The sequence below is a fragment of the Hylobates moloch genome, unplaced genomic scaffold (assembly GCF_009828535.3).
Source record: "Hylobates moloch isolate HMO894 unplaced genomic scaffold, HMol_V3 SCAFFOLD_14, whole genome shotgun sequence".
NCBI classification, from domain to species: Eukaryota; Metazoa; Chordata; class Mammalia; order Primates; family Hylobatidae; genus Hylobates; species Hylobates moloch.
In genome coordinates this window covers 77,020,145-77,037,411 of record NW_026652289.1, presented here as the reverse complement: position 1 = coordinate 77,037,411, position 17,267 = coordinate 77,020,145, and the positions used below count along the sequence as shown (strand labels likewise).

At 37.0% G+C, this 17,267-nt stretch overlaps 1 protein-coding gene across 1 annotated transcript; it reads left to right on the top strand.

Annotated features, from left to right (window-relative positions):
- The first annotated feature begins 9,601 nt into the window (after positions 1-9,601).
- On the top strand, positions 9,602-10,426 carry LOC116481596 (RNA-binding protein PNO1-like). The gene has a single exon (XM_032753419.1). It carries the CDS (start codon positions 9,617-9,619, stop codon positions 10,424-10,426), a length of 810 nt encoding a protein of 269 aa, XP_032609310.1. The 5' UTR covers positions 9,602-9,616.
- The last annotated feature ends 6,841 nt before the right edge of the window (positions 10,427-17,267 follow it).

Here is a 17,267-nt window from a genome sequence, read left to right as displayed (position 1 = left end):
TTTGAGTCAAATGATTTTTAACCACCTCCCCAAAACACCTCAAGAAAATGTATTTCACAAGTATTATCTAAAACTATGAAGCATCAGAAAGACAAGCATTTAATGCTTTTAAAAAAGAGCTATTTCGCTAAAAAGAATTAGGTAAGAAAAAAGAAATAAGGAGAAATAATACAAAGACTGGAAGGGGATGATCCAAGCAGGTGTGAGGGAACACTTAATGGAAAACTATTGAAATGAAATAGATTTATTAGTTCAATTTTACAAGTCCTGATTAAAGGCTGAAAACTTGGCCAAAGTCACCTTAAAGGCTTTCTGAGATGTGGTGGATGGTATTTTTAGCTAGTTAACTTATTTCCTCCATAAGTCTTATACCAAAGAGTCAGTCTTTACTCTTAAATCCAGCCTACCTTGTAACCCCCCATCTTCTGTCTCCTTACTCAGAACAAATATTACTATGATCAGACCAAAACACTAGCCATTCATAAACACAGCATATGCTGCTTCCCATGACTGGGATATAGTCCCCTTGTCTCCAGGTACTAAATTTCTTCTAATTCCAAATTCACTCCGTCTCAAAACCTTTTCAAATCAGTCGTCTTTGCTACTTAATAAAGTTAGCTGCTGGCATCTCTGTGCTTCTTTTCAGAACTTTGTTTTTCCTCCATTAAGCACCTATCTCCTATGTCCAAGGGCTGCATATTTGTCTATCTTTCTCCCTCACTGATTTAGACCAGGGAGTAAGTCTTATTCACAAGGAATCATGAGCACCTAAGCCTGCTCCCAAATATTTGGTAGTTAAATGAATGATTTAATTAATGAATATCTGAACATTTGAAAAAAAAAACCACTCTGGGATACCAGAATGGCACTAGAATTTATAGATAAGTAGGCATAACTTTTAAATTGTTTACATTATTTTATTGTAGTGAAATTACATTGGACTAAATATTGGTTGGAATAACTTATTATTATAAAAACCTTTATTATGACTTTAAAAAATTGTAAAGTTTACTATGTTAATGTAATTTAGTAGAAAAAATTTTAGAAACCATTGCTAAATTAATTTGCAAACATCAGAAATATGAAGAACAGTATAGTGTATATAATTATACCCCTTGTTATCTAAGTCTAATCTCTTACAAAAGAAGGTAAGACTGAAAAAAAAAAAAGGGAAATGTTAGATCTAATCCATATTAAGTAAGGTTTTAAAAAATTTTGTTTGACCTTGTATGCTCATTACTAAGTATGGAAAAATGAGATTTACTAAGCTAGACAGAAGATTGGGGAAGGACTGACATGAGAGTCTGTAGAGCTGCCTGAATTTACGCTCTCCAACCTCAGGGTGGTACTATGTCAGAAGTACTCTCAGAATCCAATATCATCTTCAGTAAATGAAATTGTTACACGTGACAAGCAGAAATAAATTTAATTAGGATAAGAGAGGCTCAGTGCTCTTAGGGTAGACTTTTGAAATTAGAAGGAAGAAGAGAAGAATATTCTCTTCCCTGGAAAGATGCCTCCTAGAGGTTGCATATATGACTTCCCCTCATATCCCATTGGCTAGAACCCAGCTTCATTAGATTAAAATTAATCTATTAGATTAAAGCTAATTGTAAGACAAGCTAAAACATTTGCTGTTTGAGTAGTGTATGCCTAAAAATTAAGTACCTTCCTACTTCAAATAGAACTGATAGTTAAAAACAGGTGGCAGCAAATAAGTATATATAGCCGAAAAATGGAAACAACCCAAGTGAGCATTAATAAATCAATGGGTAAACAAACTGTGGCATATACATACGATGGAATATTACTCAGCTATGAGAAAGAATCAAATACTGGTACATGCTACAATGTGGCTAAAGCTTAATTATGATAACTGAAGGAAGCCAAGCACAAAAGGTTACGTATTGCATGATTCCATTAATGTGGAATATTCAGAATAGGTAAATCCGTAGAGACAGAAAGGAGATTGTTGGTTGCCAGGAATTGGGAGTGGAGGAAATGGCTAGCAACTGCTTTGTGGCTAAGAGGGTTTACTTTTGGGGTGATGAATGTTGTTTTGTAACTACTTAGAGATTTTGTTTGCAAAAACCTGAATGTACTAGATGCCATTGAATTATTCACTTTAAAATGATTTATGTTATGTGAACTTCATCTCAAGAAACAAAAGCAGAACAAAACCAGACAACAGCCTTCAATAATTGGTATTGGTTGATAAGTGTTAAATGCTGCAGGAACGTGAAGAAGAATGAGGAAGACTAAAATATGTTCAAGGAGTTTGAGCAGGGAGAAGTCTTATTTTTACTCCTGGGAAAAGAGTGACTCTCCAGTTTGTGAGTTTTATAAAAAATCTCTTCTGTTTTTTTTTTTTTTTTTGGAGAGAGACAGGATCTTGCTTTGTTGCCCCGGCTGTGTTTCTGTTTCTTAAAGGGCAGCTAACCCAATTACTGTCACTTTCTCAGTTTTCACCTTGGTGGTTTTGTAATGCCTCAACATGGCAAGGCTGAACTCTTCTCTGTGCATCTTAAGCTCTGGTAGAAGGCCACTAGAGAGCGGCTGGTGGGAGAAAAGCAGCAGCTGTTTTGTAATCCTCACACACTTGTGGCTTATCTGTTGGCTCCACCTTCTTGGGATCATCCTTTAGCTTCTGGACTCCTCAGGCAGGTGTGCATGTATTTAACTACTGATGAAGGGCCCAATTTCTGCAGGAAATCCAGGCCATCGAGGTCAGAGGCCATGAGAAGTGACATGGGTTTCAGTCTGTCCTTATAATAAGGTCCAACTCGTGCTTGTGGCTTCTAGCTTTTTGCTTTCACCACATTAAATCAATTTCCCTTCCCCATGTGCTGCTCTGTGAACTTCAAGCTCCAGTCTCAGACAGGACAACAGCCTTCAGAGACTACTTCGCTAGCTCTCATAATTGCATGAAATCAAATCCCCGTAATAAATCTATCAGTCTATCTATATTCTAGCCATTCTGCTTTTCTGATGCAGCCTTGAGTGATATAGTACCCGTTACTCACTTTCTGACATTAGACTTTTACCTCTTCACAAACTGTCTTCTCACTAAATATTTTATTTTCAATTAATTAGAATTGCAACCTGTTCCTTGGCCTTGGCAGAGAAGAGGGTGTTTATCTGAGTTTTCCATTTTCAAAATGGAACCAGATAGAGAACTTACTATAGTTTTTTACTGTAGTTGAAAAAAATGCCATCATTCATGAACGCATGATCCAGCAATTTCACTCCTAGGTATATACCAGACAGTAATTCATATATATATGTGTGTGTGTGTGTGTGTGTGTGTGTGTGTGTGTGTGTGTGTGTATACACATACATATTCATGGATATATATATATATATATATATTCATGTTAAAAGGAAAACCTTAGATAAATTAAATTTAACTGAGCTTAATTGAGAAAAGATGTATTCACAAATTGGACTGCCCCTGAACCAGAATTGGTTGAGAGAGGCTTTGGCCTGCCTCATGGTTGAAGAAGGTTTATGAACAGATAAAGGAAAGTGACATATAGAAAATGGAAGTGAGGCACGGAAACAGCCGGATGGGTTACAGCTTGGCATTTGCTTTATTTGAACACAGTTTAAATAATTGGCTGCCTTTCATTGGTCGAAACTCAGTGATTGGCTCAAGAGTAGGTTACAATCTGTTTACACATCCATTTAGGTTACAGTTCACTATGCATGGAGAAACCTTTAGGCCAAATTTAAAATATATAAGGGTGCTGCTTTAGGCTAAATAACATTCACAAAAAGCACATGAATGTTCACAATAATTTAACTCATAACATCAAAAATGGAAATTACGTGAATGTTTATAACAGTAAAATGAATAAAGACATTGTGGTATACTCATAACAGAATCCTATATGACAATAGGAATGAAAAACTACTATTATAGTTACTATTCATATAACAATGTGGAAGAATCTTTTAAAAAGTGTTGAATGCAAAAAGCCAGACACCAAAAGACAACATGCTATATGTTGTGTTTCTGTAAAGTACAGGCAAAACAAATTTACAAGTGGTTACCATTGAGATAAAGGGCTGTAACTGGGTTCTAGTAATGTCTGCTGAGCTGGATTTTGGTTGCACGGGTGTATTCAGTTTGTGAAGATTCAGTGAGCTGTACAGCTTATCATATGTGCAGTTTCTGAATGTAACTTATTCTCCAAAATATAAAAAAAGTAGACCAAACTTCCCGTATCAAAATGAAATTAGATGAATACAAAATTGATATTCTCCTATTATATATAGGTGTTATGTGAGACTGACCTAGAAATTTTTGGCTTACTCCTCCTTTCATTGGGCTTACACCACTTAAAAATATCAATTATTAGTGCTTTAATAAGATGGATATTTTTCATCAATAAACAATTTCTATTCTGTTTTAGTCCTGCATTGACTATAGATTATACTGTCATTTACCAGAATTCAAACTTAAATCACATATCACATTTTTCTGGATGATAGGAGGGTAAAGAAATAGGGAGAATATGCAGTGCTGCTCCACAGCATAAGGTAATGAACTTTATGAATAAAGTGAAAATGTTAAAATAATGTAAATATTGGCTATTCAACACTTACTGAGAATATAGACATAGTCTCATATGAAGCATATGCTTACTAATCGTAGAATTTTGTAATCAAGTATAAATGTTTGTATTTATGTTGATATAGGAATTAATGACATTTGGACATCATTATTCAGACCCATCAACAATTTGGTTAGGAGACCAAGAAGTACTATCTTTTGGAACCAACACAACTGATCTAATCATTCTCACACTCTATGTTCTCCACCAGAAAATACAGCCCTTATTTTTGTTCTGCCCTTATTGTAGCATTGCTCTGAAGATTCAGAAAAATTACATAATTTGTAAATTCTTTTAAAATGTAAAGCTCAAAGAAAATATGGATTTCATGTGTTTTTTAGTACTGCTGATGGGTTTGGTAGATGCGTTAGTCCATTCTCATGTTGCTATAAATAACTGTTTGAGGCTGGGTGGCTCACGCCTGTAATCCCAGCACTTTGGGAGGCTGAGGTGGGTGGATCACCTGAGGTCAGGAGTTCAAGACCAGCCTGGCCAACATGGTGAAACCCTGTCTCTACTAAAAATGCAAAAATTAGCTGGGAGTGGTGGTGCACGCCTGTAATCCTAGCTACTCAGGAGGCTGAAGTGGGAGAATTGCTTGAACCTGGGAGGTGGAGGCTACAGTGAGCCAAGATCGTGCCACTGAGACTGGGTAATTTATAAAGGAAAGAAGTTTAATTGACTCACAGTTCCACATGGTTGGGGAGGCCTCAGGAAACTTACAATCATGGCAGAAGGGGTAGAAAACACGTCCTTCTTCACAGGATGGCAGGAAGATGTGCTGAGCAAAGAGGGAAAAGCCCCTCACAAAACTACCAGATCTCATGAGAACTCACTCACTACCACAAGAACAGCAGCATAGGGGTAACTGCCCCCATGGTTCAATTACCTCCCACTGGATCCCTCCCACAACATGTGGGGATTATGAGAACTACAATTCAAGATGAGATTTGGGTGGGGACACAGCCAAACCATATCAGTAGCGTTATATTTATCTTTCCTCTTGGGATTTTTGATAATGCCTGGTTAAAATTAAATCTGCCACCTAAGTGACCCACATGAAAAGTGACTAAGTCACTTTATTTTCATTAGACATATCTTTAGTTGCATTGACTTCATGTTTTGCTTTGGCTTGAAATTTTAAGATTGCTCTTACTAACATGTTTTAACAAATACATATGTGATATGGTGTGGATTTGTGTCCCTGTCCAAATCTCATGTCTAATTGTACTTCCAATGTTGGGGGAAGGGCCTAGTGGGAGGTGATTGGTTCACGGGGGTGGATTTCCCTCTTGCTGTTCTCATGATAGTGAGTGAGTTCTGATGAGACCTGGTCATTTAAAAGTGTGTGGCACCTCCCCTTTTGCTATCTTCCTCCTTCTCTGTCCATGAAAGATGTGCCTCTTTTCTCGTAACCTTCCACCATGTTTGTAAGTTTTCTGAGGCCTCCCAAGCCATGTTTCCTGTACAGCCTGTGAAACTGTGAGTCAATTAAACCTCTTTTCTCTACAAACTACCCAGTCTCAAGTAGTTCTTTATAGCAATGGGAGAATGGCCTAATACAAAAAGTTGGAACCTGGAAGTGGAGCATTGCTATAAAGATACCTGAAAATGTGGAAGCAGCTTTGGAACTGGGTAATGGGCAAAGGTTGGAACAGTTTAGAGAGTTCAGAAGAAGACAGAAAGATTAGAGAAAATTTGGAACTTCCTAGAGAATTGTTAAATTGTTGTGACCAAAATGCTGATAGTGATATAGACAATGCCAGGCTGAGGTGGTCTTAGATGGAAATGAAAAACTTATTGGTAACTGGAGCAAAGGTCACTTTTGTTTTGCACTAGCAAAGAGGTTGGAGGCATTGTGTTCCTGCCCTAGAGATCTGTGGAACTTTGATCTTCAGAGTGATGATTTAGGGTAACTAGAGAAATTAGGAAGCAGCAAAGTGTTCAAGATGTGACCTGGCTGCTTCTAACAGCATAGGTGATCTGAAACTGGAACTTATATTTAAAAGGGAAGCAGAGTGTAAAAGTTTGGAAAATTTATAGCCTGGCCATGTGGTAGAAAAGAAAAACCCATCTTCTGGGGTAGGAATTCAAGCAGGCTGCAGAAATTTGTATAAGTAAAGAGGAGCTGAACGGTAATAGCCAAGACAATAGGGAAATGTCTTGAAGGCATCTCAGAGAAATTCATGGAAGCCTGCCCATCACAGCCCTGAAGGCCTAAGAGGGAAGAATGGTTCTGTGGGCTCGGCCCAGGGCCCTGCTGTCCTGTACAGCATTGGGACACTGCTTCCTGCATCCTATCTGCTTCATCTCCAGCTGTGGCTAAAAAAGCCCCAGATACATCTCAGGCCACTACTCTAGAGGGTGCAAGCCATAAGTCTTGGCAGCTTCCAGGTGATGTTAAGCCTATAGGTGGACAGAGGGCAAGAGTTGAGGTTTGGGAACCTCTGCTTAGATTTCAGAGGATGTATGGAAATATCTGGATGTCCAGGCAGAATTCTGGGGTAGGGGTGGAACCCTCATGGAGAACCTCTACTAGGGCAGCACAGAAGGGAAATGTGGGGTTGGAGCCCCATACAGAGTCTCTACTGGGGAACTGTCTCATGGAGCTGTGAGAAGAGGGTCACCATCCTCCAGATCCCAGAATGGTAGATCCACCATTCCATCAAAGTGGGGGCTGTACTCTGCAGAGCCATAAGGCTGGAGATGCTCTAGGCCTTGGGAGCCCACCCCTTGCATCAGTGTTGCCTGGATGTGAGAGATGTAGTCAAAGGAGATTATTTTGGAGCTTTAAGACTTAATGACTGCCCTGCTGTGTTTCAGACTTGCATGGGACCTGTAGCACCTTTGTTTTGGCTGATCTCTCCCTTTCAGAACAGGTGTATTTACCCAATACCACTTGTTTTTTATTATGCAGGCTCATAGGCAGAGGGACTTGACTTGTCTCAGATGAGACTTTGGATTGTGGACTTTTAATGCTGAAATGAGTTAAGACTTTGGGGGACTGTTGAAAAGCAATGATTGTATTTTGCAAAGTGAGAAGGATGTGAGACTTGGGATGGGCCAGGAGCAGAATAATATGGTTTGGATTTGTGTCCCCACCAAAGTCTCACATCAAATTATAATCCAAAATATTTGAGGAAGGAACTGGTCAGAGGTGATTGGATCATGGGGGTGGATTTACCCCTGCTGTTCTTAGGATAGTGAGTGAGTTTTATGAGAACTGGTTGCTTAAAAGTATGTGATATCTTCCCCCTCACTGTCTTCCTTTGGCCATGTAAGATATATCTCCTTCCTGTTTGCCTTCTGCCATAATTGTAAGTTTCCTGATGCCTCCCTAGCCATGCTTCCTGTACAGCCTGTGGAATTATGAGTCAATTAAGTTTCTTTTCTTTACAAGTTACCCAGTATCAGGTAGTTCTTTATAGCACTACAAGAATGGACTAATACAATACGAAAAGCAAGCATTTATTTCCTCCTATTTAGGTACATAAAAAAGCACTCAACAGTCAATAAGAAAAATAGTTTAGCATATTTGATACGTCCGAACAAAGGAAAAGCACTTTGAGAATTTTAAAATTGCTATTTGTAATTATAAATAAGTGATTTGATAATTACTTAAATAAAACTGTTTTTGAATACTATCATGCCATACAGTTTTAAGGACTATGGCATATATGAAGTTTGTATTCTATTACTAATAATAAGACATGTATGTGTATAACCAAAAAATTAAGCAGTAGAGATTAAATGCCATCTAAGTGGTAGATAAAATAAATACTTTGTGACTTTAGAAAAAAACATAACTCTTATTGGTGACAATAAAGATAGTCTTCCTGGAGGAAGTAAGTAAACAATCTGGAAGAACCAAATATCGGACTGAATATGTTCTAAATTTTTTTCCTCTCACTCCTATATATGGAAATAATGGAAGAAACAGATAAGTATTTCTATTTGCAAACAAATAAAATAAAAGTAAATTTCTAGGAGTTTATAATTGGCTAATATTTGGTGTCAACTTGACTGGATTGACAGATGCCTAGATGGCTGGTGAAGCATTGTTGCTGGGTGCATCTGTGAGAGTTTTTATAGACTGACATGTGAGTCTGTGGACTGAGAGAAAGACCCACTCTCAATGTCAGTGGGTGCCATCCAATGAGCTGGGGGCTTGGCTAGAATAAAGCAGTTGGAAGAAGAGAAATACTCAGCTTGCTCTTGCTTCCTCTCTCTTTCTTTTCCCAAGTGGGATATCTTTTTCTCTGCCTACCCTTGGACATCAGACTCTAGGTTCTTAAGCTTTTGGCCTCTGGGACTTGGACGAGTGGCCTCCTGGAGCTCAGGCCCTCAGCCTCAGACTCATGGCTGCACTCTTGTGTTCCCTGTATCTTAGGCTTTCAGACTTGGACTGAGCCATCCTATCAGCTTCTCTGGGGGCCACGGTACCAACTTCTCTGATTCTCCAGCTAGTAGATAACCTTTCACGGAACTTTGTCTTTGTGATCCTGTGAGCCAGTTACCCCTAATAAATCTTCTTCTTTATATATCCTATTGTTCTGTCCCTCTGGAGCACCCTGACATATATCATATATATATTACTTGGTGATATCTCTCTCTCTCTCTGTCTCCAAGTAACAATTCCAGGAACACAAAAATGCAGTCATTAAAAGTTAAAGATAAGTTAAAGATTAATAAATATTTTTATTACTAGTAAACTTAGCAACTGAGGAGAGCATTAGTATATTGGAACATGAAACTAAGGATATTTTCCACAACAAAGTACAGAAATATAAAGAGATAAAAAAATAAGTTATGAGACACAGAATGGCTTGGAATACACATCCTTCTCAGCGCTTGGATTATTCTCAAAGATAGACCATATATGAGACCACAAAACAATGCTTTAAAGATTCAAAACAATTAAGATTATGGGTGGCTGGCGGGCAAAGAAACAATAGGCTGAACAGCTGTCAGCAGTGGGAGAGGGCGGGGATGCAGGCCGCATGGACACAGGGGAGGCGAGGCCAGTGAAGAGGCCCGTCTTCCCGCCCCTCTGTGGGGACGGGCTCCTGAGTGGGAAAGAAGAAACGAGGAAAATTCCAGTCCCAGCTAACAGATACACACCATTAAAAGAAAAGTGGATGAAGAAGATATTTACTCCTATTGTCGAACATTTGGGACTTTTGATACGCTTTAACTTGAAATTAAGGAATGTAGAAATCAGGACTTGTAAAGAAACCAAGGATGTTAGCACTCTGACAAAAGCAACTGATTTTGTGAAAGCCTTTATTCTCGGCTTTCAGGTGGAGGATGCGCTTGCCCTCATCAGGTTGGATGACCTCTTCCTAGAGTCATTTGAAATTATAGATGTTAAACCCTTAAAGGGAGACCATCTATCCAGGGCAATAGGAAGAATCGCTGGCGAAGGAGGAAAACACGATTTCACCATAGAGAATGTGACACGGACGCGGACAGTTTTGGCTGATGTGAAAGCTCACATCCTTGGCTCCTTTCGAAGCATCACGATGGCAAGAATTGCCATTTGCAACCTAATCTTGGGAAATCCTCCTTCCAAGGTTTATGGCAATATTCGAGCTGTGGCTAGCAGATCAGCAGATCAATTCCGATTTCAAGTCAGAGACTTTTTATCTTGCCTTTGGACTCTGGAGAAAAATACTTTCTTTATGAGTGGTGACAAGAAACCATCTGAAGAATTTCAGTCACTTGAAGCCTCCGTCCCTTCTTCTATTCTCAGCCAGAAGCATAAAAAAGGAAGGTTTAAGAGTATTCACACTCAACAGGTTTTAGGATAATTTAAATATAAAAAATTGATTCTATTATTTTACTTACACATTAGGTATAATTTATGATTATTTAAAATCACATGTAGCAGATTGCATAGTTTATAATCCTCTCAGGGAAACTTCTTGTTTAAACAGCTCTATGTGAATTTATACTTTTATATTTATAAATTTAAAACCATAAAAATTTATAAACGTTTCTTCTTTATAAATTGTAATTTAATAGATTATTTCAGGAAAACCTCTTGGAATGATGACCCTTCCTTAATACTGGGTGATATGTGAATACTTTTTTGTAGGGGAACAGGGGAATGGGATCTCATCTTGTCATCCAGGCTGGAGTGCAGTGGTGCAAACTCAGCTCACAGTAGCCTCTACCTCCTGGGTTCAAGTGATCCTCCTGCCTAAGCCTCCCTAGTAGCTGGGACTAGAGGCGTGCACCACCATGCCTGGGTAATTTTTTGTATTTTTTGTAGAGATGGGGTTTCGCCATGTTGGCCAGGCTGGTCTCGAACTCCTGACCTCAAGTGATCTGCTCGACTTGGCCTCCCAAAGTGCCGAGATTACAGGCTTGAGCCACCACACCTAGCCTTGATGTGTGGAATATTTTAGAGGTCATAAGCAGTGGTTTTGGCAATACTATACTGTATGAATCAGTAAGAGCTCATCTTGGAACCTGTTTTGCAGATTTAAAAATTAAAGACCTACATGATAGGGTTGATGTGAAGAAAGTTTTATTTTTCAAATGAGTATTTAATGAAAGTATACATAACCAGTGTTGGGTATACAGATACTTCTCAACTTACGATGGGTTTATGTCCAGATAAGCCCATTGTGAGTTGAAAATAGCAAAAGTGGAACATCATAGCTTAGCCTACCCTAAAAGTTCTCCGAACACTACATTAGCCTACAGTTGGGCAAAATTGTCTAATATAAATCCTATTTTATAATAAAATGTGTTGACTATTTCATATAATTTTTGAAGGTGACACAGAAAGTGAAAAACAGAATGGTTGATGGTTGTGTGAGTACCTGAAGTATGGCTTCTACTGAATGAATAATTCTAAAGTTGAAAAATAATAAGTTAGAACCATCATAAGTCTGTTTCCTCTAAGTAGTAAAGATGAAATGATAAAAGAATGTTTTTCCCACCTAAAAAACTATGTTTTATAAATGCAGATTAGCTAGTTTCTGCCTGTTGAAATAGTATATGATTATTTTATACATTGTAAAATGGAAAGGACTTACTTTATTAAACGTGACTTTAATACAAAAAAATGTAGAAAACTTCAAATAAACAAACTGATGATGCATCTTAAAGAATAAGAAAGCAAGTGAAAACCAAACCCAAAATTACCAGGGGAAAAGAAATAATATCAGAACAGAAATAAATAAAATTGAAATGAAAAGAACTAATACAAAAGATCTATGAAACGAATGTTAGTTTTTGAAAAAATAAACAAAATTGACAAAACTTTAGCCAGACTAACTAAACTAAAAGGGAGTAGGCAAATAAATAAAATCAGAAATGAAAAAGGAGACATTACAACTAATAGCATAGAAATTCAAAGGATCATTAGAGGCTACTATGAGCAATTATATGCCAATAAATTGGAAAACCTAGAAGAAATGGACAAATTCCTAAACACATATAACCTACCAAGATTGAACCATGAAGAAATCCAAAACCTGAGCAGACCAATACCAAGTAATGAGATCAAAGACATAATAAAAAGTCTCTCAGCAAAGAAAACCTCAAGACCTGATGGCTTCAATGCTAAATTTTACCAAATACATAGGGAATTCCACTCAAATTATTTCAAAAAATAGAGGTGGAGGGACTACTTCTAAACTCATTTACCAGGTCAGTATTATCTTGATACCAAAACCAGAAAAATATATATATATATATATAAAGGAAAACTACAGGCCAATATCCCTGATGAACATTGATGCAAAAATCCTCAACAAAATACCAGAAAATTGAATTCGACAACACATTACAAACATTATTCATCATGACCAAGTGGGATTTATCCCAAGGATGCAGAATGGTTCAACATATGCAAATCAATCAATATATCAACAGGATGAAGAAAAAAACCATATGATCATTTCAATTGATGATTAAAAAGCATTTGATAAAGTTCAATACCCCTTCATGATCAAAACCTCAAAAAACTGGGTATAGAAGGAACATACCTCAGCATAATGAAAGCTATATAAGACAGACACATACATACTATTACATTGAATGGGGAAAAATGGAAAGCTTTTCCTCTAAGATCTGGAACAAGGCAAGGATACCCACTTTCGCCACTGTTATTTAACATACTACTGGAAGTCTTAGCTAGGGCAATCAGAAAAGAGAAAAAAAAAGAGCATCCAAATTGGAAAGGAATAAGTCTAATTTTCCTCGTTTGCAGATGTTAGGATCTTATATTTGAGAAACCTAAAGACTCTACCAAAAAAAAATTGTTAAAAGTGATAAATTCAGTAAAGTTTTAGGATACAAAACCAACATACAAAAATCTGCAGTATTTCTATATACCAACAGCAAACAATTTGAAAAGGAAAAGAGAAGGTAAAATAAAATACCTAAGAGTGAACTTAACCAAAGAAAGGAAAGATCTCTACAATGAAAACCGTAAAACATTGATGAAAGAACTGAAGACAACACAAAAGTGGAAATATATTTTATGTTCATGGGTTGGAAAAATCAATATTGTTTAAATGTCCATATTGTCCAAAATGATCTATAGTTTCAATGAAATCCCTATAAAAAAAAACCAATGACATTCTTCAAAGAAGTAGAAAAAACAATCCCGAAATTTATATGGAATCACTAGAGACCTAGAATAGTTAAAACTATCCTGAACGAAAAGAAAAATAAACTGGAGGAATCATATTATCTAACTTCAAATTATACTACAGAGCTATAGCAACCAAGGCAGTATGGTACTGGCATAAAAAAAGATACATAGACCAGTGGAACAGAATAGAGAACCCAGAAATAAATTCATACATCTACAGTGAACTCATTTTTGACAAGGATGCCAAGAACATACATTGGGTGAAAAGTCAGTCTCTTCAATGACCAGTATTGCAGAAACCAGTATCCATATTCAGAAGAATGAAACTAGATCCCTATCCCTCATTTTATAGAAAAATCAAATCAAAATGGATTAAAGACTTAAATCGAAGACTTCAAACTATGAAACTACTACAAGAAAACATTGAGGAAACTCTCCAGGACATTGGCCTGGGCAAAGATTTCTTGAGGAATACCCCAGAAGCACAGGTGACCAAAGCACAAATGGACAAATGAGATCACATCAAGTTAAAAAGCTTCTGAACAGCAAAGAAAACAACCAATGAAGTGAGAAGACAACTCACAAAGTGAGAGACAATATTTGTAAACTACCATCTGACACGGGATTAATAACCAGAATGTATAAGCTCAAACCACTCTATAGGTAAAAAGCCTAATAATCTGATTTAAAAGACTCGAATAGGCATTTCTCAAAAGAAGACATGCAAATGGCAAAGAGGAATATGAAAAAGTGCTCAATATCATTGATCATCAGAGAAATGCAAATCAAAACTACAGTGAGATATAATCTCACCCAGGTTAAAATGGCTTTCATTCCAAAAGTCAAGCAATAATAAATGTTGGCAAGGATGTGAAGAAATGGGGACTCTTATATACTGTTGGTGCAAATGTAAATTAGTAAACCACTATGGACAACAGTTTGAAAGTTCTTCAAAAAACTAAATATAGAGTTACCTTACAATCCAGCAATCCTACTCCCAAGTATATACACAAAAGAAAGGAAATCAGTATATTGAAGAGATATCTGCATTCTTATGTTTATTGCAGCACTGTTCGCAATAGCCAAGATTTGGAAGCAACCTAAGTGTCCATCAGCAGATGAACCGATAAAAAAAAAGTGCTACATATACACAATGGAGTACTATCCAGTCATAAAAAGGAAGGAGATTCTGTCATTTGCAGCAACATGAATGGAAGTAGAGATGATTATGTTAAGTAAAATAAGCCAAGCAGAGAAAGACAAACATTGTATGTTCTCACTTATTTGTGGGATCTAAAAATCAAAACAATTGAACTCATGGAGATAGAGAATAGAAGGATGGTTACTGGAGACTGGGAAGGGTAGTGGGGGTTGGTGGGGAGTGTGGATGGTTAATGGGTAAAACAAAAGAAGTAGAAAAAAATGAGTAAGATCTAGTATCTGATAGCACAACGGGGACTATACTCAATAATAATTCTACATTTAAAATAACTAAAACAATATAACTGGATTTTTTGTAACACAATGGATAGATGCTTGAGGAGATGGACACCCAATTTTCCATCATGTTATTATTACATATTGCATGTCTGTACCAAAATATCTCTGTACCTCTTACATGTGTACACCTACTATGTACCCACAAAATTTTTTTAATTAAAAAGAGATAAATTAAATCCTATTCAGGAGACTTATAGGGTAGGTACGGTTTTGTGAACCAGGAGAGCAGTTGCTTACCTTTTTAGGGTGAATATTCTAAGAACCCTTACATTTGGTACTATGTTAGTCATATTTTGCAAGACTGGGGCCCTGGAGGTAACACAATTATTTCATGTGTGAATTTATCATGTCTCCCAGAAAGGTTGTAAGCTTTGGCAAAGGAAAAAATGACATATTTTTTTCTGCCCTTATAGCACCTAAAATCGTGGAATAATACAGTAAATACAGTATAACATAGTGTTGACTGGAGTGTAACACAAATGTAGTAAATGCTCAATACACATTCTACTTGTAGTTTTACTACTGACCACTACGTCTTGTCTTCCCAGATCACTTTATCATGTGGAAGAACTGAATCACTTAAAGTAAGACTAAGAATAAAATGTGCAGTAATAAAGTATACCTAGGAAAAGGAATTATTGCTAGAGATAATAGAGGTCAACAACATAATTATGAATTGTGTTAGTTTTCATTTGGTGTGTAACCAATTACCACATACTTAGTGGTTTGAAATAACACAAATTATCTTTCTTTTTATAAGTCAGAAGTCTGGGAAATGGGTCTTTTAGGGCTAAAACCAGAGTGTCATCAGAACCGAGTTCCTTCTAAAGACTCTAAGAGAGAGTTCCTTCTTTGCCTTTTCCAGCTTTAGAGGCTACCTTCATTTCATGTCTGGTGGCCACTCCAGCAATGCCACAACTCCTATCTCTGATTCCATCCTCATATCTCCTACTGACTCTGACCCTTCTGCCTTCCTCTTATAAGGCTTCTTGTGACTATATTAGACTCACCTAGTTCAGAATAATATTTCCATTTCAAGATCCTTAACTTAATCACATATGGGAAGTCTCTTTTGCCATGTAAGGTAACATATTCGTTTGTTTTGAAGATTAGAACATGGACATCTTTGGGGGCCATTACTCTGCCTACCACACAAGTCAATATTTGCGTAGAGAGTTTGACATTTTTTAATAATAGGAAATGCAAAATGTATGTCTTTTCATTTTGCCACATAAAATCAAAGATATCTGGATTAAGTATGTTTGGAAGATCCCACAATGAAATGTGTTTTGATGTTTCAATAGCAGATGTATCACCCAGGGACACTCTCTTTAGAAAACAGCAGGAGCCTCCTGCCTGCTCTTTCTTCTGTCTTAGAATTCATCTTCTCACCAGCTGCCAGCTTTAAACTACGGTGAGCCTCTCAGTTTACGGTCCTTTCAAGCTAAAATCTGTTACACTAGTAGAGAAATTGCAATACTTACGTAAATCAATAATTGCAATGTATATGACACCATAAATTCATAGCATGCCTAGAGAGTTGCTAGCTGCAACGTACATGTTTGGCATATTTAGCCTGTCAAGCAACCTATACAATGTAACTTGTTTGCATATATACCTAGGTATCGCTTCAATTTTGACTCATTTTTTAAATAAAGATATAACAATTCTGGATTAAAAAATTTAAAAATTATTAAGAAAACTCTGTGTTCAAATAATCTAAATTATGTTGTAAATATTTTAGGAAGTTCTTTAGGTCTTCGACATGGTAACATTTCTGAGTAAGACTGCAAGCCTCTTAACAGAGCTTTTGCTCCCCCTCTCTGACTCTGATCTAAATATAAAAGGTGCTACTAGAAACTGGGAGTGGGCTCAGTGGTGATGGTTCTAGGTGACCTTAGGCTCTAGAGTTAGAAATTGTATTTTCTCTGTTAATTTTAGCTCCTGTTTCTGTGTTAGTGTTTAAAGTTAATCATACCTTTGTTTCCTCTCTACATCATCTAGGGCTTGCATGGCAATAGTCATTATTGATTTGTCAAGTAAGTTTTGAGCACCTATCTTGTTGGGCCAGTGTGAAAAACTGAAAATACAATGATGAGCAAGCCAGGATATGATGTCTACTTCATAAAAACCTAGTCTACTGGGGCCAGAGGAGGAGGGATGTTCTTGACAATGGTACCAATAACACATCAATATAAATACAGTTGTGATTAGTGTAGCTGAGAGAAAGTACAGATGAGAACAGATAGCAGTAGATTTAATCTAGCTGGAGGATGAGAGAAGATTGCCACAAGAAAGTACTTTTAGGCTGAGGTGGGACAAACAAACTCTATTTGAGGATATTTTTTTCAACTAGTCATTTTCTCTTCCAGTACATCTATATGATGAAACTTGACTTGGATCTTCTAGTTTACTTCTTGCACAATCCTATTTTCTGGGGCTTCTGTGCAACAAAGACATGGTGCCATTCATCATTGTTTCTCCAGGGCCTATGCTCATCTTGGCTTTGGAAATGCAGTTATATACAGGTCTTCTTTATC